The sequence below is a fragment of the Capra hircus genome, chromosome 24, assembly GCF_001704415.2.
Source record: "Capra hircus breed San Clemente chromosome 24, ASM170441v1, whole genome shotgun sequence".
In the NCBI taxonomy this organism is placed as follows: Eukaryota; Metazoa; Chordata; class Mammalia; order Artiodactyla; family Bovidae; genus Capra; species Capra hircus.
The window spans coordinates 50731489-50757452 of NC_030831.1; the positions used below are offsets into that span (position 1 = coordinate 50731489).

General features: G+C 39.0%; 1 protein-coding gene across 2 annotated transcripts in view; it reads left to right on the forward strand.

Moving 5' to 3' along the window:
* SMAD4 (SMAD family member 4) overlaps window positions 441–25964 on the forward strand; it is a 56158-nt gene continuing 30634 nt past the window's right edge. For both annotated transcript variants that reach the window (XM_018039535.1, XM_018039536.1), the window contains exons 1-4: window positions 441–552; window positions 20330–20708; window positions 21597–21771; window positions 22197–22226. In XM_018039535.1, coding sequence (XP_017895024.1) covers window positions 20460–20708; window positions 21597–21771; window positions 22197–22226 — 454 coding nt within the window. In that variant the 5' untranslated portion in view covers window positions 441–552; window positions 20330–20459. The remainder of the gene's footprint in view (window positions 553–20329; window positions 20709–21596; window positions 21772–22196; window positions 22227–25964) is intronic.

A 25964-nucleotide genomic window follows, 5' to 3' on the forward strand; every position in this document is an offset into this window, starting at 1 on the left:
CCGTCCCTCTGGCGGGGGGTTCGGGGCGGGGGCAGCGAGAGAAAGGAAAGCAGCGCGGGGAGGGGGGCAGGGTGGGGAGAAGAGGGCCAAACCCTGAAATTACCCGGATGTGGTCTCCGCGCGCGCATGCTCAGTGTCCTCCCGACAAGTTGGCAGCAACAACACGGCCCTGGTCGTCGTCGCCGCCGCCGCCGCCGCTGCGGTAACGGAGCGGCTCGAGTGGCGGAGCCCGCGTTCGTAGCCGCCCGCTGTCCGCCGGAGGCCCCCTTCCCGCCCTCTCCTCGGCTCCGCGGCCGCCCAGGGGGGCAGGAGCGGGTGAGGGGAGCCGGGCGCCCCGCGAGAGGGGCAACCCCCCTGCCCCGGCCCTGCCGCGGGGCGGCCCGGGAGCTCGGAGGCGGCCCGGCCCGCGCGGGCAGCGGCGCGGCGCCGAGGAGCGGGCGGCCTGGCCCGGAACGCCTCGGGGCGGGGGGCGAGGAGCGCGCCGACGCCCGCCGGGCGGAGGGACGAGCCGCGGCGGGAGAGCGGAAGCCCCTCGCCGTCGCCCGGGCCCAGGTAACGCGCCATGTCCCCCTCCCCTTCTCCCGGGCCGGGCCCGCGCGCCCCCGCCCGCGGCTTCCCCGCCCCGGGGCGGGCTCCGGGCGGCGGCGGGGAGCGCGCGCGGGAAGCCGGCGGGCCCGGCCCGGAGAACCGGCGCGGCCGCCTGACGGGCCGGGCCGGGCCGCGGCGCCTCGCGTCTCTCGGGCTCCGGAGTCGGTCCTGCGGCCCCGAGCTGCCCGCGGGGTCCGCGGCGGAACCGAGTGGAGCCCGCGCTGGGCGTGCTGCCGCGGCCGTCGCCACTCTTTGTTGTTCTGAGGTAGTTCCCCCGTCCCTCACGGCGGAGCGTGTCGGCCCCGGCGGGAGCGGGCTGCCTTCGGTGTGAATGAAAGTTGTGAATGGTCTCTCTTCATTTCTTTTCTCGAGCAGTTTTTTTTTTTTTCCTCTTTGTCCCTTATTTTCTCTTCCTGGTTGTGTCACTCCAGTTCGTGTTTCTGGCTTTGGTTTGTTGACTTTACTTTTTTGAGTACCGTGGGTGACGGCGGTGTGCAGGAAACATCATTAACACCTAACTGACCAGGCCGCCTCCAGCCCCCCACCCCGCACTCGTAATGAAAAATAAGAGTCAACTTATTTTATTGCTCCGACTGCAAGTACTGAGCGTGAAATCGGTGTAGGCTGTGCAGGGCGGTGGCTCCATCTCAAGCCCCAAACTGCTCTTGTAATTTCTCAAGCTGAATTTGAGATTTTCGAAGAAGTGGGTGTGTTTCGTTAACTTGAAAGATTTTTTTTTTGGGGGGGGGAGTGCAATATAGAGAGGTTAAAAAAAAAAACTCTACTGAAAATTAATGATTATTAATATTTCCCCCTTGAAAACCGTAGTAAAATTTTTGAAAATAAGTATATTTGCCTGTTTCCAAATAGTTTATTTTGAATTTAGTTTCTTGATGCCTTTAGTTTTGGGGCTGTAGTTTAAGGTGAAACTGCTAATTTATTTAGAAATTGTAGATATAATGGGGAGTCATTTAAATTAGTCTGAATTAACTTTCTAAAAGCACATTGTCTTCGCTGATTTTAACAACCTTTGACTTTTGCAAGACTTAGCATCCTTTCAGTCTCAGGGTGTTTAAAAAGTAGGTTCAGTACTTTTTTTCTGGCAGAAACTATTTAGTCCTAATAGAAAATACAGAAATAAATACGTTTACGAACTTTACTAGGTTTAGTCCATTGCATTTCAGTAAATTTTTATTGCAGTTTTCATACGTTGTCTTTGCTATGTTGTACTTAGACCAAATTTATTTCAGCTTGGGGAGTGCTAGTGTGCAGCTTTTCTTTTTCTGCTAAAGGATTTATTTTCTCTTTTGGAATGTTCAGATATGAGTAGTATTTGACATTTCAAGTTGTAAATGATTGATATCATTACCATCTTAAAGTATGATTTTTTAAATTAATGTTTCTTCCTTAATGTTACATTTTACTTTCTTAAATGGGTTTGTTACAGTACAAATATAATACAGGTAGGCCAGGAGTTTAAAATTTGAAGTCTGTTTAGGTCTAAGGGTGGTGATGAATTATGTAGGTTTAAGTTGTTGGAGTTAAAACTAAAACTCTTTCTAGAGAAAATTGATACAAGATTTTTTGAGTCTGTTAATAGAAGTGGCTTTTTCTTTGCTTTCCAGGTTTTGGGGGGAACTTACTTTAAAGAGGTATTGCATCTTAATTTTTTAATTAAGTCATATGTAGAAACTTCTTTGTTTAGTTAAGTTCCTCAGTTGTATATCTTAAGCTTAGAAAAAACTGCGAATCGGTTTCAGATTTAATGAAAACCTGTGCTGAGAAAGTCACCGTGAAGCTTTTTGAAATAAGTTTTATATGCATCATTGACTGTTTTCGATGGCTTTGCTGTTCGAAGCAATTCTGCTTATACTGGGAAGCAGCAAGTCTTATAAAAACTGTGCTTCACTTTCTTAAGCTACATTTTAGTTGAACTGTTTCACCATTTGTGTGTGAATTTATTTTTCTGCATTCCCCTTCAGATCCTCCCCTCCACCCCCGACCCCCGCCCAAATGTTGAACTAATTTATGCTGTCCAGTCACACTCCAGCTCTCTGGCTTGGAAGTTTTTTTTTTCCCCTGATTGAGCTGGTGTTGTAGTAACATCATTAGACACTATTCTAATTGAGCTGTGAATTGCTGAAGCCTCTACTAGGGCAGTTAACCCTATAGGATCTGCCTCGTTATATGTAAAATGCATATTTAGTCTCATCTAAAATTTTGTCCATTTTGGTGAGAACATACATTATTTTTCTTATGTGTAAACTTAGTTCTGTTGTGTCCCCCTCTAGCTTATGCTTCTTCTTCTTTTTTTTTTTCCCCAGTTTTTTTCATTCAGTGAACATGTTAGTCATTTCAGTGCTCTTTGTACATGTTTGGATTTCCTTTATTTTTGTACCCTACAAGGTTATGTAGTTAGGCAGAAATTTTTGTTTTGCTTTAGTGATGATTAAAAGTGACTGTTATGTGTAAAACTAATCTGATGGAAATGGTTTCAATTGATTTCATTGTTTTCTACACCAAAGTTAAAGGAGTTAGATAAACCTAACCCAGAATTTAATACCATTTTGTTAAATTATTAAATTTTGAATTTTTTGCTCCACAGTTGATGAAGATTTAATTGTTTTAAAAAGAGAAATTTTAAAAAATCAAAAAAGAAAAGAGAAATTCAAGTGGTTGACAAATATATCTAGATATTATTCATTTGAGCAACTTTCAGTACTGTTAGCATAGATAATATGCCAAAACATATGCTTAGTAATGAGTCATATTTAGAATTTTTGGATTTTTTTCCCCCCTCATCCTAAAATGTGTAATTTTGGTGATAGGAAATGTGGCTAAATTCCAGCTTCTCAGGAACAAAGTATTTTAGGTTGTGTCACCTTGACACTATTACGTGGTGTACTTGGCATCCAGGAAAATTTGTTTTAACCGTGAGAGTGGATAAAAACTAGGGTAGCACTTACCTATGTAGAACTGAGATGGTAGATCATTAGAATCTTGTAACTTAAGTTTTGATTATTTACTACTGCAAATTATATAGGTCAGATAGCTACTACGTACTGTAGAGAGTCTGTTTTTACATCTTAATTTAAAAGTGATAATTCTAAATACCTTTACATTTAAAGTCTATACTTCATTATTTACATTTTAAATGAGAATTGTTTGCATTTTGGAAAACTTGTTACTGTGTGGGGGGTCATCTTTTTGTTGTTGTTGTTGTTTTTTTTTACTCTCAAGGTTTAAGGCAGTGATTCTCAACCTTGGTTGTGTTTTGAAATCTCTTGGGGAGTTGTGCAAAATACTGATGGCTGGATCGCACTTCCAGAAATTGTGACTCAGTTGGCTTGGGGTGCAGCCAGATCAGAGTTCCAAAATGGTTGAGCTATTGGGTCCTCTGACTTCTTGTTTAAATTTTTTAACTGTTTCACCGTGTCACCTTTACATTCTTTAATACAGTGATATACACAATCACATGGTTCCTTGAAGGTATTGCCATATTTCTTTTGCTTCCAAGTCTGTCCCTCTGTCTCCTGTTTGAACCTTTCTTCATTTCACAGTTCATTTGAGTTGTCTGGTATCAAGTTTTAGGAAGCTGTATTTCCCCTGCTGAGAAGTTGGTTTATCATTTCTATCCTAAATAGGAAGTTGATATTTTAACATATTCTAAAATGCTTACTTGGGCTCCTTTTAAAGACTAATGACTTGGGTTAGGTGCTGAACTTTGCATCTAAACTCCCAGTGGGAATTTGGTCTTCATAGGGGGTTGATCTGTTTGGAAACCATCGCATTTTGTTGGCAACAATTAACTGGTCACTTCATTGGTTCCTGAGACGCGAGGTGCATTGAGTTAGATTTTACTGTCAGACGTCAACTTACACACTATGAGACGTTTGTTCAACAAGCCCAACTTGTTCTTCTTTTAAAAATGAATTATTTAGTTTTGGCTGCGCTGGGTCTTTGTTGCAGGGCCCAGACCTTCTCTGGCTGTAGTGCAAGGGCTTCTCGTGGCCGGGGCTCCTCTTGTGGCTGAGCTCAGGCTCTAGGCGTGGGCTTCGGTAGCGGTGGCGCCCATGTGGGATCTTCCTGCATCATGGGTCAAACCAGTGTTCCCTGCATTGCAAGGTGGATTCTTACTTAACCACTGGGCCATCAGGGAAGCCCCATTAGCAGTTCTTTGGAGATCATCCAGGAGAGCATGATCAGTTTTCCATTTACATTACCTGAAGTAGTTCACAAGTGCTGGTTTACCAGTAGTTGCATCTGGACGAGCTATTTAAAAAAATAAAACAGAATATTCTTTGTCCCTTCTGTACGTGCCATCCCCCAAACACACCAATTCAGGATGAGAATGGAGTGGAGGAGGCATGGGAATCTGTATTGTTTAAAAAAAAATAATAAAAAGAACCTCTTGATTTTAAAGCATTTGGATATGTTAGTATGCTTATCTTTATTGCTTCATTTGTTTTGATGCAGTATAAGCTTTATTTTGCAGTCCTTGATGCACTGGAGTAATTTACTTAAAATTCATCAAACCCCAATCTGTGTGTTTAGAATGCAAATCTTCTTTTAAAAAAAAAGGACTTTTAAAGGATGTTTTAAAAGGATGTTTAAAAAAAAAAGGACTTCTACTGAATATTTGTCTTTGGTATGAGTAAGGTATAATATTTTTTAATCTTAATGTAGATGAATGTGTGTAATTCAGATCTTTTACATTTTTCAAAATGTATTTCTGAATGTAAGACTGGGTTAAGGTTATTTATCTGTGGTTTTCACTAGTGAATTCTGGAGCATTTGATATCAGTAGGTGGCCAGTCATTGTAATAATTGAATCATCTGCTGAGAGGACAACTGAAAGTAGTGCTTAATGTGATGAGATAAAGAGGAATTACTGTTTAAAGTAACACTCCGTGCATCTATGTCATACAGGTCTACCAAAACTAGTTGAAGGGAGAATTTTATGTGTACAGATGTTGAAATCCAGCAGCTGGCTAATAATAAAAACGGCACAATTTCTATGTAATTAGTCTTTTTAATAGTTTCATTTATCTGTGACATTGCAGTTTGTTCCACTGTCTTTCTGGTAATTTGTAAAGTGAAGCATGTAGACTGGTACAGACTACATCAGTGCTTTGTGAAATTGATAGCACCTCAGACTCTTGGTGCCTTTAAAGTTAGGGCTCCACTCAGTATAGATTTAGTGGGGCTGGTGTGACCTGCGGGGGAATTCTGGTATAGCCCCTCTTTGAAAGAATAAGCTTGATGACTTGATAGTCTTCTTCAATAATGAGGTTTTATGAAATGTATTTTTCAGTTTCCAGTTATTAAAATCCACCCTACTTTACAATCTTTTAAAACAGTGTTTTCCAAAGTGTGATTGACAGACTCCTGGGGATCCCCATGTCCCTTCTAGGGGTTCATGAAGCCAGAATCATTCTTATAATAAAACAGACATTATGGGCACTGTTGCTGTGTTGGCATTTGCACTGAGAATGAGGAAGCAGTGGTGGGTAAACTGCTGGCACCTTAGTTTGAATCAAGGCAGTGGTACCAAACACGTTAAGCATTTGAAAAAAAATGTGAATTTCACTTAAAAATTTCCTTGGTAAAGCAGTAAAATGTTTTAATTTTTAAAATCTCTACCCTGGAGTGCATGTCTTTTTATGATTAAATAAATGTGTGGAGACTTCCCTGGTAGTCCAGTGGTTAAAAATCTGCCTTGAAGTGCAGGGGACATGGGTTCGATTCCCTGGACAGGAAACTAAGATCCAGAGTGCTGCGTGCTGTGCACAGAGCAAGTAAAACCCTCCTGCTGTGGCTGCTGAGCCCATGCGCCACGAGTCTGTTCACCTGCATGCTGCAACTAAGACCCAACACAGCCAAATAAGTGTTAAATAAGCTAATAAATAAATTGGGCTTCCCTGGCAGGTCAGTGATAAAGAATCCGCCTTCCAATGCAGGAGACCATAGAGTTCGATCCCTGGGGAGGAAAGATCCCCAGGAGAAGGAAATGGCAACCCACTCCAGTATTCTTGTTGGAGAAATCCCACGGACACAGGAGCCTGGTGGGGCTACAGTCCATGGGGTCGCAAACAGTCAGACATAACTTAGCCACTAAACAGCAACTATAAATAAATAAATATTTAAAAAATTGAGGTGTGCATAAAGTTTTTCTGCACATCTATGTACAAAGTTCATCTCTAGGAAAACCACTTGCCGCGTTTTAAATGGAACACCACTTTTATTTTTACTTAAAAGAATAATAAACTGTCATTACTTAGACTTGGATATTTGGCAGGCGTTTTCCTTGAAAGTGAGTGAAATGAACCTGCCATTCAAGGATAATAACTGGTTGCTACCAGTGATAAGAATCTAGTCTTTCAAGTGAAAATTAGATTTCTGGAAAACGTGTACCTGTCACCGTGGGCTTGCCAGCTTCCCCGTACTTAAAGATTTTTCTGATGGTGGTGATATTTAGGAATGTGATTTTAGAAAAATACATTCTATAAGAAATGTGTCAACCCTGGGAAGGTCTGTATAACTCATTGAACCAGTATTTTTCTAGATGACCAATGCATGATGTTACAAATCACGTGTGCATAGGAGAGCCAATCAAAGTGTAATATGGACCAGTGGATTTTTGTGTAACAGAGCCAAGAAGTTCCATTGATAACAGTTTCAGATTCCACATTGCATCTAACTTTTAGGAATTGCCATTTGTTGCATTTTGGGTTGAATAAAAGATGAACAGCCATCATTATATAAAAGGGCCATTAAAATATTCCTGTCTTTTCCAATTACTTATCTGTGTGAGGTGTATTTTCTTCATAAACATTAAACATCACAGTGGATTGAATGCAGTAGCACTTATGAGAATCCAGCTATCTTCTCTTAAGCTAGACATTAAAGAAATTTGCAAAAACAAAAATGATGTCATTCTGAAGATTGACTTTTTTGTTTTAGAAAATACTTTTCATAAAATTTATATTAATATGTAATGGGTTTATTAAGTTAATTGGATAGAGTAAACATTTTTAATTTGTGATATGGTAAATGTTAATAGATATAAATCACGTAAACAAAGGTTGTTTGGAATTCTCAATAATTAAGCATATAAGTAAGTGGACTGGAGACCAGTGTGGCAACTGCTATTTTAAAGTAACTCGTTATCTGTGTTACTGACAAAATTATTGTTTATTATTGTTGATATATGTGGTTTGTATTATATTACTCTTATCTCTGAGAATGTTATTAACTCAGCTTTAAAGAAAATTGAAGCATAGAGTTGATTTACAATATCGTGTTAGTTTCAGGTGTACAACGCAGTGATTCAGATACATGTATGTTTTTTCAGGTCTTTTTCCCTTATACATTATCATAAAATATTGAGTATAGTTTTCTGTGCTATACAGTAGGTCCTCAATTAAGTCAATTTTTGTTCAGTTAATTTGGGAAATACGTTGCAGTCAAGTGAAAAGGGAATTCATTGATTTGGTCTGGAATCAGAGCTGGGCTCAGAGTGCTGGATCTGGGGTCACAAAGAGCCAGTATCATGAGGATTCTGTCTTCTGGCTGTGCTTCCCTTTTTGTTAGTCTAAGTCTCAGGCAGGGTCCCAGGTGGTGCTAGTGGTAAGGAATCCACCAGCCAGTGCAGGAGACAGAAGAAACGTGGGTTTGATCCCTGGATTGAGAAGATCCCCTGGAGTAGGAAATGGAAACCCGCTCCAGTATTCTTGCCTGGAGAATCCCAAGGACAGAGGAGCCTGGTGGGTTACATTCCATGTGGTTTCAAAGATTCAGACATGACTGCAGTGACGTAGCAGGCAGGCGGGCTCCAGACTGACTACTCCCAGTTTCAAGTTCAGGTCCAGCAAAGAGAGGCTTTTTTTTCTTTTTTCTGTCTGTGGTTCCAACACAAGTCCTAGGGCTCTCGTTAGCCTGACTTGGGTCCTCTCCCATTTTTGAAACAGCTGATATGCCATGGAGATGACTCTGGTTAGGCAGAAGTGGCATTATCCCACCTGCCCAGGTAGATTCTCCTTGGGAAATCAGAGTGCTGTTAGAGAAGGGAAAATACATGCTGGCAGACAAAAAACATGTCAACTAGAGGAGTTTGTTGATTCTTCTTTTAGCAACCTTTAATATATTCATTCAGAAAAATTAATTTTACAATAAGAATATTTATTATTAAATTATTTAGAAAATCGGTACACCAGTATGACATTTAAATCTAAGCCCAGAGAGTGAACAGCAAACATTTTAAAATTTGTCCCTTGTAGTTCATCTTAAAAGTTATCATAAAAAATGTTCTTTTTGTTTCTTTGTATTATTCTTATCTTAAATCTTTATAATTGAAAAATGTTAGTCACTCAGTTGTGTCCAACTCTTTGTGACCCATGGACTGTAGCCTGCCAGGTTCCTCTGTCCATGGGATTTTTCCAGGCAAGAATACTGAAATGGGTTGCCATGCCCTTTTCCAGGGGATCTTCCCAATGCAAGGATTGAACCTGGGTCTCCTGCATTGCAGGCAGATTCTTTACCTTCTGAGCCAATTAGTACTGTGCATATAATTCCTTGTACTCTTGGAGGTTTTCCTCCAGCTGCCCTCATTTTGATGAGGCTCAGTCTAGGCTGTAACTTGTGCTTCAGGTAACTTGTGTCTTCAGGTAATTGAATTAAGCTTGCCCCACCCCTAGTGCATGCCTGCTTAGAATTCTTTCTAATGATACTTCACCAGGCTAGGCTGTTTTTTTTTTTCCCCTTGTTAAACTTAAGCAGTTTCTCAAATATTCCCATACTTGATCCTTGACTAAGATATGTATAACTTCTAGAAAATATGCCTCTGTGTTTGTTTTACAAATGTCATCATCCAAAAGTAAACAGACATCTGAGAAATTTAAAAATGGCAGCATTCATTAATTACAGTTCATGAATCTCCATGAGAGCCTCTCCAGGCAGCACTCAGCCTGTTCAGTTTTACTGAGTATTTTAATTATTGTGGCTTTATACTTCATGGAGTTGCTTTTAGATCTATGGTCAACTTCAGGTGGCACCTTATGTTTAATAGCAAGGCTAGGGACAAAACACAAAATAGATAGATGTAAGAACAAACCTCTCCCATTTGCTGACTTCCTGCTTCCCATTAATTACCCCATTGCAGTGGGATTGTTGTTCTATTACCGTGACTTTATCTAGTATCTCTGTGTTAGAGACTGTCGCGTAGGCTTAACATCTTTAATGGGGTGTTAATACAGCATATTTAAAGCTGATTTTGCTACTTAACCACTTTAAAATCTTTTATTCTTTCTTCATCTTTCAGTAAACCTATCTAGGAAATGGGCCATCTTTTGACTGTTTCTTCTTTTCACTCCTTGTATGTAGTTGACTAAAAAAATTCTCTGCCTAAAAGTGTCCTGCCTAGAAGTGTCCTGTTCTGCCTAGAAGTTTCCTTTTGGTTTCCATTGCCCATGCCTCTAGTCTGGGCGCACTTATCACTCTCTCCTAACTGGTGTTCTTTTCCTCTTTGCAGAGCTCTCTTCTTGCTGTCACAAAGGTTTTCTTTCTAATGCAGATCCAGTGCTGTTTCTCCTCCCCCGACCCTTCTACCATAAACCTGCTCAAGGGGAAACATCTACACTCCTGTCCCTCTGCTTTTTCCTATGATTTTCCTTCAGCCTGGGAAATTCTTATTCACATGTGGTAGTACTATTCCGTCAATATTCTCATGGCTCTTCTGGTGCCTGGTAATATTGTACTTCTCTCTATCTCCCTCCCCAACCTTGAAATTAGCCTTGGTCCTGGGCTTGTCAGCTTCGGCACTATTGACATTTTGGGCTTGGTAAATTTCTGTTATGGGGCACTGTACTGTGCATTGCACAATGTTTAGCAGTAGCCCGGGTCTTGACCCAGTAGATACCCAGTAGTACTCTGCCCTCCACCGCCTCCACTGCCCCACCTCCCCCATTCCAATTGTAGCAATCAAAAATGTCTCTAGACATTTCCAAATGTTCCTGGAAGGATAGAGTTGCTCTGGTTGAGAAGCACTGGCGGCATGGCCATATGACTGGCTATCAAGTGTGAGCAGAAGTGATAGTCAACCTTTAAAAGCCAGAGTATGAGTTATCCTGTCTTTCCTCCTGCTTATTTAACTTACATGAAGAGTACATCATGAGAAACATGGGCTGGATGAAGTGCAAGCTGGAATCAAGATTGCTGGGAGAAATACCAATAATCTCAGGTATGCAGGTGACACCACCCTTATGGCAGAAAGTGAAGAAGAACTAAAGAACCTCTTGATGAAAGTGAAAGAGGTGAGTGAAAAAGTTGGCTTAAAGCTCAACATTCAGAAAACTAAGATTATGGCATCTGGTTCCATCATTTCATGGCAAATAGATGGGGAAACAGTGACTTTATGTTTTGGGGCTCCAAAAATCACTGCAGATGGTGACTGCAGCCTTGAAATTAAAAGATGCTTACTCCTTGGAAGAAAAGTTATAAACAACCTAGACAGCATATTAAAAAGCAGAGACATTACTTTGCCAACAAAGGTCCATCTAGTCAAGGCTATGGTTTTTCCAGTAGTCATGTATAGATGTGAGAGTTGGACTATAAAGAAAGCTGAGCACCAAAGAATTGATGCTTTTGAACTGTGGTGTTGAAGACTCTTGAGAGTCCCTTGGACAGCAAGGAGATCCAACAAGTCCATCCTAAAGGAAATCAGCCCTGAATATTCATTGGAAGGACTGATGCTGAAGCTGAAACTCCAATACTCTGGGCACCTGATGTGAAGAACCGACTCACTGGAAGAGACCCTGATGCTGGGAAAGATTGGAGGCGGGAGGAAAGGGGGACGACAGAGAATGAGATGGTTGGATGGCATCACCGACTCAATGGACATGAGTTTGGGTGAACTCCGGGAGTTGATGATGGACAGGGAGGCCTGGCATGCTGCAGTCCATGGGGTCGCAAAGAGTTAGACATGACTGAGTGACTGAACTGAACTGAACTGATCTTTCCCCCTGTCATTTAAGAGCATATGTAGAAATGGAGCTTTCTTAGCCTAATCCATGAGAGATGACAAGGAGCAGTGATGAACATTGCTATTCTGGGCATATATTTGTGATTGACGTTTAGTTTATGCAGAAAACAAAGCTTTGTTTTAAGCTGCTGATTTGGGGAAGTTGGTTGTCAGTGTGACATATACTGGTCTTGCCTGTCTGATACATCATGCTAAGACTTAGCTAACTTGTGGATTTTTCATGCTTTCCTATTTCCAGATCACTCTAATTTCTACCTCTTTTAGGCATCTGTTACTTAGTATAATGATATGTTTGGGTTCTCTGTCAGTCGTTCTCAGTGGAGTAAATACTGAAACTCCCAACACTTTGGCCACCTGATGCAAAAAGCTGACTCATTTTAAAAGACCCTGATGTTGAGAAAGATTGAGGGTAGGAGAAGGGGGTGACAGAAGATGACCTGGTTGAATGGACATGAATTTGAGCAAACTCCAGGAGATGATGAAGGACAGGGAAGCCTGGCGTGCTGCAGTCCATGGGGTCACAAAGAGTTGGACATGACTAAAGGACTGAACAACAGCAACTGTTCTTTAAGAGATGTTGTGGAAGTTAGTGGGAGGAACTTTGGTGCATGGGGAATGAGCCTGACATCCTGCATGGGGGAGACTGTGAAGAATCTTTTGCTTTCCACAGTGCTTTCAAATGCCCGGAATATTCATGTAGAAGGAAAACAGTTAGTCTAGACCTTAGCTCCATCTTAATATATATTCAGTTTTGGGGAATTAAGTTTCTTTGTTTGTTTTGTTTACTGTTTATTGGAGTATAGTTGATTTACAGTGTCATGTTTCTGCTATAGAGCAAAGTGAATCAGTTATACATATATACACTCTCTTTTAGATTCTTTTCCCATATAGATCATTACAAAGTATTGAATAGAGTTCCCTGTGCTGAACAGTAAGTTCTTATTAGTTATATATTTTATATAAAATAGTGTATACATGTCAGTCCTGTTAATTCAGTTTCTTAACTGAAGTTGTTTGGAACTTTATCAGCAGTTAACATTTTGGAAAATCCATGTCACCGACTACAATGCCATTGTGTCAAAACAACTCACCTGTCTTGGAAGGTCTAAATTCATAGCTGTCATATTTAGGGTGATGTGCCATATACGTCCTAGCATCTAACCTCTTGATTATACTTTCTAATTTTGTTGATATGCTTGAGCATTTTTATTGAAATATATACTGCATTATATATTAATCTTTTCCCCCCTTTATATTAGGGTATTGTTTATTTTAAAAATTGTAAGTAGGTTAGAACTTTGTTTCAGGATAGCTAATGAGGTGATATAAATTGTTACAGAAATGGGATGTTCTCAGTAGAGCACCATTTTCTGACTACCTGTTACTTGTTTTTGTATCTCTAAGTGCTTTGTTCAGAGGGGATACAGTGTTTGTTGAATTGGCCAATTTATGGTCCCCAGGTTGCTTTGACGTATACACTGTTGCATTTGATTACCATAGCCAGTCTGTAAACTTGTCAAGGCAGATACTGTTTCCGTTTTATAGACTAGAGAATTGAGAGAGATGTTAGCTTATAGTCCTGCTACTAGAACTTTGATTAAAATCTATGCATTTGTTTATGCCACTTAAATGCTCTTGTCTACTGTTATTGAGGTCCTTTAATGGACCGGAACCTGTGGAAAGTGAACTCAGAGGGCCTCTGCGCTCTAAAGAAATAGCCTGAGAGAGAGAGAAAGAGAAAGACAGACACGAGGACCAGAGCTCTGATGGAGCAAAGGTGTTTTAATCAACATAGTGTGGGCATATATACTGTCTTACAAGGTAGTTATTCTCAGCAAAGATAAAGATTAAAATTCCAGACTTACAAAACATAGGTGATCCATATTAAAGAGAGAGAGAGTTGTAAACAATCACTTTAACCGTATGGTTCACAGAGGAAAGAGGGTACTTATCACCATATAGAAACACTAATGAAGGAAATGCCTGGATCCTCAGTCCTGGGAGAGGCTTGCCTCTCCTCTTAATTCCTGAGTATTCAGGAATTTATAAGGAACAGAGAATTCCTGACAGATCCAAAACAGCATACAGGAAGCCTCCTGTTAAATGCTTCCTGACATACTGTCATTCCATATCACTCTTTAAAAGATTGTAATCTAGAACTGTTTAATTTAGGAGAACACCTGTATGGCCCTGCTGGTATTGTTTTTTTATACTAGGAGCTTTTACATTATGTTTCAGACACTTGTGGTCATAGGAATATTTTTACTAGTTTTCAGAGAAATGTGCAATTAAAATGTTTTCTGAGGTGTTGTTAGGGCCAAAAATAGCTTACATTTTAGAGGTGGTTACATCTGATAGTGAGATTGTGATGAAATAGTTACACTCAGGTGCTTTGTTGTTGTTTTTCAGTGTATCTGACGCTGCTGCCCCATTGACTGTGTCATGCTAGATTGATCACTTCTGTGTTGTTCACTATATCCCTGAATTTGCTCAAATTCATGCCCACTGAGTCAGTGATGCCATTCAACCATCTCATCCTCTGTTCCCTTCTCCTCCTGCCCTCAAACTTCCCAGCATCAGGGTCTTTCCCAGTGAGTCTGCTCTTCACAACAGGTGGCCAGATTGTTAGTGCTTCAGCTTTAGCATCTGTCCTTCCAGTCAATATTCAGGGTTGATTTCCTTTAGGATTCACTGGTTTGATCTCCTTGCAGTCCAAGGGACTCTCAAGTGTTTTCTCCAGCACCATAGTTCAAAAACATCAATTCTGGGCACTCAGCCTTCTTTATGGTCCAGCTCTCTCATCTGTACATGACTGCTGGAAAAACCATAGCTTTGACTATACAGACCTTTCTTGGTAAAGTGATGTCTCTGCTTTTTAATCTGTTGTCTAGGTTTATCATAGTTCCCCCCCCCCCCCCCCCCCCGCCCAAGAAACAAGCATCTTTTAATTTCATGGCTGCAGTCACTGTCCACAGTGATTTTGGAGCCTGAGAAAATAAAATCTGTCACTGTTTCCACTTTCCCCCATTTATTTGCTATGAAGTGATGGGACCAGATGCTATGATCTTAGTTTTGAGTGTTGAATTTTAAGCCAGCTTTTTACTCCTCTTTCACTCTCATCAAGGGACTCTTTAGTTCCCCTTCCCTTCTTATCATTAGAGTGGTATCATTTGCATATCTGAAATTATTGATATTTCTCCCACCAGTCTTGATTCCAGCTTGTGCTTCATCCAGCCTGGCATTTTACATGATGTACTCTGCATATAAGTTAAATAAGCAGGGTGACATTGTATAGCCTTGATGTACTCCTTTCCCAATTTTGAACTGGTCTGTTGTTCCATGTCCAGTTCTAATTGTTGCTTCTTGAACTCCATTCAGATTTCTCTGGAGACAGGTAAAGTGCTGTGTTATTCTCACCTCTTTAAGAATTTTTCTACAGTTTGTTGTGATCCACACAGTCAAAGACTTGAGCATAGTCAGTAAAGCAGTAGCAGATGTTTCTCTGGGATTCCCTTGCTCTTTCTGTGATCCGACAGATGTTAGCAATTTGATCTCTGGTTCCTCTGTGTTTTATAAATCTAGCTTGTGCGTCTGTAAGTTCTTGGTTCATGTGCTACTGAAGCCTAGCTTAAAGGATTTGGAGCATTACCTTCATAGCATGTGAAATGAGTGCAATTGTATGATAGTTAGAATGTTCTTTAGGATTGAAACGAACACGGACCTTTTCCAGTCCTGTGGCCAAGGCTGAGTTTTCCAAATTTGCTGACATATTGAGTACAGCATTTTAGCAGCATCATCTTTTAGGATTTGAAATAGCTCAGCTGCAATTTCATCACCTGCGCTAGCTTTATTTGTAGTAATGCTTCCTAGGGCCCGCTTGACTTCACACTGCAGAATGTTTGACTCTAGGTGATTGACCGCACCATCGTGGTTATCTAGGTCATTAAGATCTTTTTTATATAGTTTTTCTGTGTATTCTTGCTACCTCTTCTTAATCTCTTCTACTTCTGTTAGGTCTTTGCTGTTTCTGTCCTTTATTGTGCCCATCTTTGCATGAAATGTTCCCTTGGTATCTCCAGTTTTCTTGAGATCTCTTGTCTTTCTCATTCTGTTGTTTCTCTCTATTTCTTTGCATTGTTCACTTAAGACTTTCTGATCTTTCCTTGCTATTCTCTGAACCTCTGCAATCAGTTGGGTATATCTTTCTCTTTGTCCTCTACCTTTCACCTCTCTTCTTTTCTCAACTATTTGTAAAGCCTTGTCAGACAACCACTTTGCCTTCTTTCATTTTTTTTTCTTTGGGGTGGTTTTGGTTACCGCCTCCTGTTACAGTGTTACAAACCTCCACCCATAGTTTTTTAGGCACTCTGTCTACCGGATCTAATCCCTTGAATCTCTTGGTCAACCGCCACTGTAATCATCAGGGATTTGATTTAGATCATACCTGAATGGCCTAGTGGTTTTCTCCACTTTCTTCTGTTTAAGTCTGAATTTTGCAATAAGGAGCTCATGATCTGAGCCATAGTCAGCTCCAGGTCTTGTTTTTTTCTTACTGTGTAGAGCTTCTCCATCTTTGGCTGAAAAGAATATAATCAGTCTGATTTCGATATTGACCATCTGGTGATGTCCATGTGTAGAGTTTTCTCTTGTGTTGTTGGAAGAGTGTGTTTGCTATGACCAGTGTGTTCTCTTGGCAAAGCTTTGTTATCCTTTGCCCTGCTTCACTCTGTACTCCAAGGCCAAACTTGCCTGTTACTCCAGGTGTCTCTTGACTTCCTACTTTTGCATTCCAGTGATGAAATGGACAAGTTTTTTTTGGTGTTGGTTGTGGAATGTCTTGTAGGTCTTCATAGAACCTTTCGCCTTCAGATTCTTTGGCATAAGTGATTGAGGCATAGACTTGGATTATTGTGATGTTGAATGGTTTGCCTTGGAAATGAATTGAGATCATTCTGTTGTTTTTGAGATCGCACCCAAGTACTGCATTTTGGACTCTTGTTGACTGTGAGGGCTATTCCATTTCTTCTAAGGGATTCTTGCCCACAATAGTAAATATGATGGTCATCTGAATTTAATTCATCCTTAATTACATTATAAGCTGGAACAAGTCTTTTGGATATAATGTCAGAATGAATTCAGCGACATAAGTGTTTGCATTCTTCCGAATTTGTTGCAAGGTAATGATACTGAAAAAAAAAAAAAAAACTATAGTCAACTTGTATTTGCCTACTATATGAAAGGAACAGGGCATTGTACTAGGAATTTCTAAAATGAGAAAGTACTGCCATTTTCTAAACTTTGGCAACAGGGTGTGAAGCAAATACATAATCAGAAAACTACAATATAATGTGTTAAGTTGTAATTGGGGTGTGGTTTTGAGAGTGGTGTCAAGTAATATAATAGGCACACAGTAAACATCCCAGGGAAGTAGTTCTTCAGGATTGTGGTGAGAGGAGACAGTGTGTTAGGGGAAGCTCTTGGAGGCATTGAGACATTTACACTTCACTTTGAAAGGTGGCTAGGAATTTACCGAGTAGATAAAGTGGGACTGGATATGAGACTGTTAGGCAAAAGAAATAGCCTGGACATGAATTTTAAAACACAGGCAGAACTGCATTCGTTTAATAAGAAGAAGCACTTATATGTCCTATGGGCATATAATGATTAGTAAGACAAGTATTACTCCCTGTCCCTGAGAGCTTTCAGTCTAGAAATTAAAATTGTTATGCAGTTGGCTTTCTGAGTTTTCAAACTGATGATTCTCTTGGGATAGATTGGAGTGGAAGGTGTGTTTGGTTTGGCATTCATAGTAGTTTCTCTTTCTCATTCCTTCCTCCCCTTCCCTGCCAGTAAGTTGCCAGTACTTATTTTTGACATACAAATGGGCTTTGAAAATGTGGCAACTCAAATGCTACTTCTGCTGGGAGTATCGGCTGCTCACTTTAGACGGACGTGCACGGGCTTGCCTTAGTACTTTTCTTTACACCTGCCACATTTTATTTATTTATATAATTTGCCTGACTCCTGTATGCCTTTGTGTTGTGAGTCCTGGATGGGTGGTTTACTGCTGTTCCTGCCCTACTAAATTTTCCTGGACAAATTTTAATAAGAAAAAATGCAGAAAAATGCATAATGTGTTGTAGGAAAATCTCTTTAAAACAATTAAATATTTTGGTATTCGGAAAGTTCTCCTTTTCACTCAGCATTACGTGCTAGACACCTTTATATAGATTTTTCCACTTTGAGCTCTGTATATGCTCCTTTTAATCCAGGTTCGGAGAAAGAGAGTTTAAGTAACTTAATTTGTCCCACTATTTAGTGTGAGACTTGGCATTCTAATCCATATTTCTTAACTTCAGAACCCACCAGGCAGGTAATCTCTGGTAATCTGAAAAGTACACCTTCAGCATGTATTTATTGAATGTGGGCAAGTGGCTCAGTATTCAAAGATACACGAAAAATGTGTTTCTGTCTGCCTGGGATAGGTGTTTATATAAAATAGATAGCAATAGAAGGGAGCACGTGTTAAATATCAAGTAATATAAATTTAAAGGAAGCCCAGAACTACATCAGTGTCTGATAGAATAGGAATTGGTAGAAATGACCAGGGTAAAGAATCATGTAACTTTATGAGAGAATGTAAGGGAGGTCAGAGACAGGTAGGTCAGAGATGATTTACCAGGCTTTCCAGAGCTGGGTAATTGAGTGGTGTTCAAGCTGTACATGGAGAAGGAAATGGCAGCCCACTCCCGTATTCTTGCCTGGACAATTGCACGGACAGAGGAACCTGGCAGGCTACAGTCCAGGGGATCGCAGAGTCGGCCACGACTGAGCACATCAGCACGCTGTGCAAGTAAAGGTTGTCAGACGAGGAATCGATGTTGGCAGACTGATGAGTTAGTTTTATTAATTTGGTAGTGGAGAATGAGTTAAAAATTCAAGTAGACAGCCAAAGAAAGTGAAAGCAAAACAAGCATGGGACTAGCAAGGCCAGCAAATGCGCGATGGCCTCTGCTCCTGCTTCATCGCCTTTCTTCTTAGGCTGGTGGCCTTTTCTAGTTCACATGAGATTTTGAGGTTAGATAAGTTAATTTGTGTTATAGATGTTGAATGGATTTTTAATGAATATTTCCTATATTTTAATTTCTTTTGAAAGGAATTTACCTTGTTGCCTTTATGGGTAAAATCTTCTGAGGAATTCAGTGGTGTCTCTTTTTTAATAACAACTTTATTGATGTGTTAATTCACATACTATGAAAGTCTCCCTTTTAAGGTGTATGATTTGATGGTTTTCCCTATAGTGACAGAGTTATGCAGCCATCACAAGTATCAATTTTAGAACATTTTCATTACCCCTGAAGGACTGGTGGCTCAGTGGTAAAGAATCTGCCTGCATTGTAGGAGACACCAGAGATGTGGGTTCGATCCTTGGGCTGGAAAGATCTCCTGGAGAAGGACATGGTTACTCACTCCAGTATTCTTGCTGGAGAATTCCATGGACAGAGGAGCCTGGCACTTTATATAGTTCATGGAGTTGAAGAGAGACAGGGCTTAGCAACTGATGCAAAGGAAACTCCATACCTATTAGCAATCATTCCTCACCCTCCCCCACCTAAACCTTTGGCAACCACTAATCCACTTTTTTTTTTTTTTTTTTGGTGCTTTGCCTGTTCTGGATGTTTCATATAAACGGGGCTATATAGCAAGTGGCCTTCTGTGACTTTGACTTAGCGTGTTTTCCAGGTTCATCCATGTTGAAGCATGTACCAGTACTTCATTCTTATTTATGACTAGATAATATTACATTGTATATATTGATACATTCATCAGTTGATGGGAATTAGAGTTGTTTTGGCTATTAGGAATGATACTGCTGTGAACATTTATGTACATATTTCTGTGTGGGCATAGGTTTTTGGTAATTTTGGATGGAATTGCTGAGGGCATGATCACTGGATTATATGGTAACTTTGTGTTTAACATTTTGAGGAATTGTCAGAGTCCTTTTCCAAGGTGGCTGTACCATTTTGCAATCCCACGAGCAGTGTATGAGGGTTCCGTTTTCTCACGAATGCTTTTTGTCTGTTCTTTAGATTTATCCACCTGGTGAATGTTAAGTGGTATCTCTTTGTAGTTTTGATTTGCAGTTCAGTAATGATTAATGATTTTGAGTATCTTTCATGTCCTTATTGGCCATTCTTCTTTGGCGAAATGAGTATTAGAATCCTTTGCCCATTTAAAAATTATTCATCTTTTTATTGTTGTCGGTGATCTCTTATAACAAAGATGGCTATTGCTGATGGATAAACAGCATTTGGTGCCAGGTGATGGCGAATTTTTCATGTGTATTAGCGGTTGACTTTTAGCTTTAGTTACTTGTTAATCAAGAATATTTTAAAGTGCTGCTCTTCAGAAGTAATCCATTTTAAAGGTTCTGTTAAGATTTTACTTTAGGGTGACTAGTACAGTCAACAAGACTTGATTGAACATGCCTCTATAATAATAAGGTCTAACTTTAATATTTTGGGAATGTCAAAAACGGCAACATTTTAATTAAATCATTTAAAACTCTAAGCACCACATTTAATTATGTGTATTGAGTCTTTGACTTAACTGAAGCAGTTCCATCTTTTCCAAAGTAATTGAATCTGCTTTATGAAATGTGTTCTGATATCTGTCTCTCTCTCTCTGTTTTTTTTTTAGATTATCCTGAATACTACATGTCTAACAGTTTTTCTTGCAACGTTAACTGTTGTTTTTCGCTGCTTCCAAAAGATCAAAATTGCTCTGGAAATTGGAGACATATTTGATTTAAAAGAAATAACTTTAACAAATGGACAATATGTCTATTACGAATACACCAACAAGTAATGATGCCTGTCTGAGCATTGTACATAGTTTGATGTGCCATAGACAAGGTGGAGAGAGTGAAACATTTGCCAAAAGAGCAATTGAAAGTTTGGTTAAAAAGCTGAAGGAGAAAAAAGATGAATTGGATTCTTTAATAACAGCTATAACTACAAATGGAGCTCACCCTAGCAAGTGTGTTACCATACAGAGAACATTGGACGGAAGGCTTCAGGTTAGTCTTGTTCCAAGGTTTCTTCTGTACTTTGTAATGGCAGGTTTTTACAAATCCTTGTTTCCTCTTAAGTTACTATGGAAATGTCATGCTTGCTCCATCTCTTTAGATACTGTAGTACATCCTATAGTACAGATATTATCAATACAGGATCCTGTACTGATATACTATATGGAAATAAATGGAAGGATGTATCTTCTTTCAATAGAGGTATAGCCTAAAAGTTTTTAAAAATGTTTTGACTAAAAAAAAATGTTCAGTATAGAAAATTTGGAAAATAAAAATCAGAAGAAAACCTACATCTTTAGCCCTTTGGTATTCATCCTTGTAGCCTTTTTTTCTTTTTTGGAATTATATGTACAACTCAGCTTGCTTTCTTTCCTTTTTTTTATTTTATAATTTAGAAATTTGGTATTGTATGTCTGGTACTTTTATGTGAAAAACAATCCAGAAGAATTCAACAATATTTCTAAAACTTACGGAGTTAACTTAAATTTACAAGTCTTTACCTTTTGTTTTCACGGATCAAATTTTTCATGTAGAATTACATAATCTCATATGTTTGATATTTTTAAAGAAACATATAGAAAACATAATGTTAGGTTTAAAATTTTTATTTCTAGATTTTAGGTATTGTTTCTTCATTAAACGCATACTTTTTTTGTGTATTTTTAAAACCTGAGCCTAAGCCTTGAAATCATACTTAAGTTTACTACTTTGTGACCTTGTCCAATTAAGTTATTTTGAGCTTTAGTTTTCTCGTTTAAGAAATAGGAATTTTAATACTGACTTTGTAGGATTTCAAGGATTAAATGAGGATGTATCAAGTGCTTTTATAATGCGTGATGCATAATTGATGCTCATTAAATGGTTATTTACTTTTCTTAGGTGGCTGGTCGGAAGGGATTTCCTCATGTGATCTATGCCCGTCTCTGGAGGTGGCCTGACCTTCACAAAAATGAACTAAAACATGTTAAATATTGTCAGTATGCATTTGACTTAAAATGTGATAGTGTCTGTGTGAATCCATATCACTATGAACGAGTTGTATCACCTGGAATTGGTAAGCAGGCTTCACTTCCATGCTTAGAAGCATAAAGGGAAAAGATATCAGTAGTGTTTTAATTTTTCTAAGTTAAATTGTAAATTTGGAGATAGTCCAGGATTTCAACTAATTTTAAAAATCAGACATTTTTAATGAAATACGTGTATTTAAATTTGAATACTGAGAAAGCTTATATTTTGACTACTAAAACTAAGTGTACATACTTGGTATTTTTCCTGTGTAGAACACTGTTATTGAAAAATAAGATGGAAAGCACTTTTGCATTGTTAGATAGCATTTATACTACTATTCTTGAATTGAAATGGTTCATGGAAATTTTGAATCTCTGGCTTAAATTTATACTCTGTAATTTTAAATATGGTGGAAATTATTTTCATTATAATGATTAATATTTTATTTTTTTTCCCCTTTAAAAATTTAAGATCTCTCAGGATTAACACTGCAGAGTAATGGTAGGTAATCCCTTTCTTTTAACTTTCTCTCTTCTTTTATCCCATGCCCTTTATTTTTTATTGACTTAGAACTAGTCTGTATGGGTGGGTGCTGGTAACATTTATAAGAAAAGTACTTACTGCTTTGAAAATGTACATTTTGCAGGGGTGGGGGGCATGCATCAGCATTTAAAACTGGATTTAGTAGGCTGTTGACTCTTTGAATTTGAACTGCTGTTTATGATTGCAAGTAGAATAAAAAATGTGATGGGGAACATAAAACAGACACAGAAAGAGTAACTTGTGAATTGGTAAAAACTGGCTATTTTAGAAGTAAATCTCACAGAACCAGTTTCAGTAGTTATAAATAACCTGTTTGATAATTTAGAATCATGTGTAACATAGTTTAAAAACACCCAAATTCTCAATTTTCTTTATTTCAGCTGAACTTATTTTTATGATTGATAATTTTGTGAATGACTTAAAACTGTATAGTATATTAATTTTTTTTCAGTCTTGTTATATTTTGAGTAAATAAAGGCTAAAGTATATGGTAATCACATGTTCTAGGCCTATTTTTAAAAGGAGAAAGTTTTGAGATAGGAAAATGAAACAAACAGGAGTGTGTTTTTTATTTTTCATGTAGTATTTGAGAACAGAGATCTGTTAAAACTTTAGCTCTGTTTCTTGGAACATGTTAATGAGCTAAAATTTCTTTAAGAACTAGTTACTTTGAACAGAAACTGATAAAAAGCCACTGTCACCTTAGAAGGCTTCCCTGATGGCTCAGATGGTAAAGAATCTGCCTGGAATGTGAGACCTGGGTTTGAACCCTGGGTCAGGAAGATCCTCTGGAGGAGGAAATGGCAAACCACTCCAGTGTTCTTGTCTGGAAAATGCCATGGACAGAGGAGCCTGGTGGGGTACAGTCTGGGGTGGCAAATAGTCAGACACCACTGAGCAACTAAACCAGTACTATCACCTTAGAAAGGTGTGCCGTTGTTCTGAAGGGGAATTAGTGGTTCAGCAGCACTTTTGCTACAGAATCCTAGAAATGTGTCAGAAGTATCATCTGACCTTGAAATTTGGGAAGAGCATGAAAGGCTACTTGTTTTTTTATTCTCCACTTCTCTTCCATGTCAATAATAATAAAGGAAGACTAGTGTCTTTTGGTATTTGTTGAGGGTTAGTTGGTTTCTGAGAACAGTGGGTTAATAATGGAAGCTGTTGTGGTCTGAAAGGGTAGCTTTAAGATTAATTGGGTAAAGCCCAGCTTATTCATCACCCAGACATTGATATCATGTCACCTCTTTTTGAAAGTAAACACCCTTTTGATATTCACTATTCTCCATCTGCATTTTTGGAGAATGAAAGCTTTTAACTCAGTGGGTGTTAGTGGTGATAACTGTATTAGAATCCCCCTAGGGAGCGGTTGTGATGCGATCTAATTCTGAAGACTCATTACACTGCTTCCTGTCCTAAACTATTGCTGTTATGAGTGCTTGTCATTGATGGACTTGTGTGGGTTGATAGCCCCTTTTCAGTTGCTCTAGCCCTGTATTCAGCCTTATGGATCCCCCTAGTGGTGGCTGTCTATAAAAAAAAAGGCTGGCCTCAGTGGCTTCTTTCCTCAGAAAACGACAGGTGTTTCTCACGAGGTCCTTTCAGATTTGGACAAAGTATATAAAGCCAGGTAGCTAAAAGTTAAGCAAATGGGATAATTCCTTCACTTTTGAGTTGGGATCTTGGTGGTAATTATTTCCAGCCTGTCTCATCTCTTTTATGAAACTTTCCATGACCACATCCACTTGTGTAGTGATTTTAACAAATATTTAATGAGCATGTATTGCCTGGTACTGTGTTAGGTTCCAGGGACGATAGAATAAATAAGGTATGTTTTTTTTCTGTTCGAGGAAGCACATACTCTAAGGGAGGAAAGAAAAGGTAAATAAGACAGTGGCAGTACCATCAGACAGGCTGTGCCCTGCTTGCTAGTAGTGTTAAAGAGCAGAGACCTAGGACGAGCTCAGTGTCTTCAGCTCTTCTGTCCACTGTGAGTTCTCTACTCCTCATAGAGCATTTTACAACTTATATATGTGTATGACTGCTCTAAAAATATGGTTAAATCATAATAGCTAACACTTGCTAGGTACTTATTCTGTGTCAAAATGATCTACAAATATTGTGTCATCATTTTCATAATACTCCTACATGGTAGGTGGCATTATCTACATTTTATCAGATACAAAGAAACTGGTTCCTGGAGAGGTCAGGGGACTTGCCCAAGATTAAGGCAGCTGGAAGGGGCTCACTGTTTAAACGTTTAAATACCTAAGTATCATAAAAGACTGTAAGCCCTGCTAAGGCAGTAAGCTTTCTTTTGTTTATTGATGTATCCCAAGTATTAGAACAGTACCTGGAACATAGGTGCTCAATAAATATTTTTTTCAATGAGTTAATTTGTTGACTGCTAGTCCATAAAGAGAAATACTTAGTAGTTTGATGTCTGTTTCCTGGACTTTAAAAATATATACTATATGTTTTTTTAATTTTATTTTTTTGAATAGGCAATACATGGTCCATAAAATCAAAATACTATAAAAAGGTATACAGTGAAAAGAAGTGCTCCCACCCCTGTCCCCATTCCCCCCTACCTCAGGTAATCACTTTTATTAGTTTCTGGTGTTTCCTTCCAGGGTTTCTTTGCGCAAAAATACATGTATTATTTCCCTCCTTTCCTACACAAACAGCATATTGTGCGCTGTTCTGGACCTTGCTTTTTCCCTTAGAGTATATGATTGTTTGAAATGTGAGTATGATTATAGTGTACAGCAGTGTTTTTTAACCAACTTTTTTGCTCTTGGAAAAAATGTATTACAGACATTTCTCCTTGTTGATACCCAGTTTTACCTAAGAAACTTGTTTTAAATTACTTGATTAAAGAGACACATAGACTGGTAGAAGTCCCGAACTTACACTTGGGAAGGTTTAGTCGATGTGTTAGGCAAGAAAAAGTTATGAGATAACTTTTTAAAAGCAGAGTTCAACTATTTTACAGATCTTTTTTTTTTTTCGGCTGCGCTGTGTGGCTTGCAGGCTCTTAGTTCCTCAACCAGGAATTGAACCTGGGCTATGGCAGTGAGAGCACCTAGTCCCAACCAGTGGACCATCAGGGAATTCCCGTGTTATGCTCAAGTGTTATGATTACACAGTGAGCCAAAATGTCAGTTGGAAAGCAGAAGCAATGAATATCAAGTTAACCAGCTGTATCTTCAAATTAGTAACTTTCTTCTTAGGTACTAGCAATACCAATATCTTGATAAAAAGATTCCAATCACTGTAAACAACAAAAGCCCTAAAGTTTCCAAAAATTAAATAGAGATATTAGAATCTTATGGAGAAAACTATAGGACTTTGTTGACAAGTGTAATTTAAAAAAATTGAATAAATACAGTCATATCCACATGGGTTTTCCTTTGCATTTTTATAATTTGGCCAACATTAGTGATGAATGGTTAGAGCCACTCTTTTTTTTTTCTTAAACTGACATACAGTGATATGTTAAGCTCCTTTTGGTTGTCTTTTTGTTTCCATATAATTTTCTAAAGAGAAACCCTTTGGAGTGGAATTTATGGGTCTTAAAAATATCAATGTCTTCATTATGATACATGACAAAGTCCTTTTAAGAGATTATATGTCGACATCTGAACAATAGATTATTCTTACCTCTTTGAAATGTTCCAATTTAATAAAAATAGC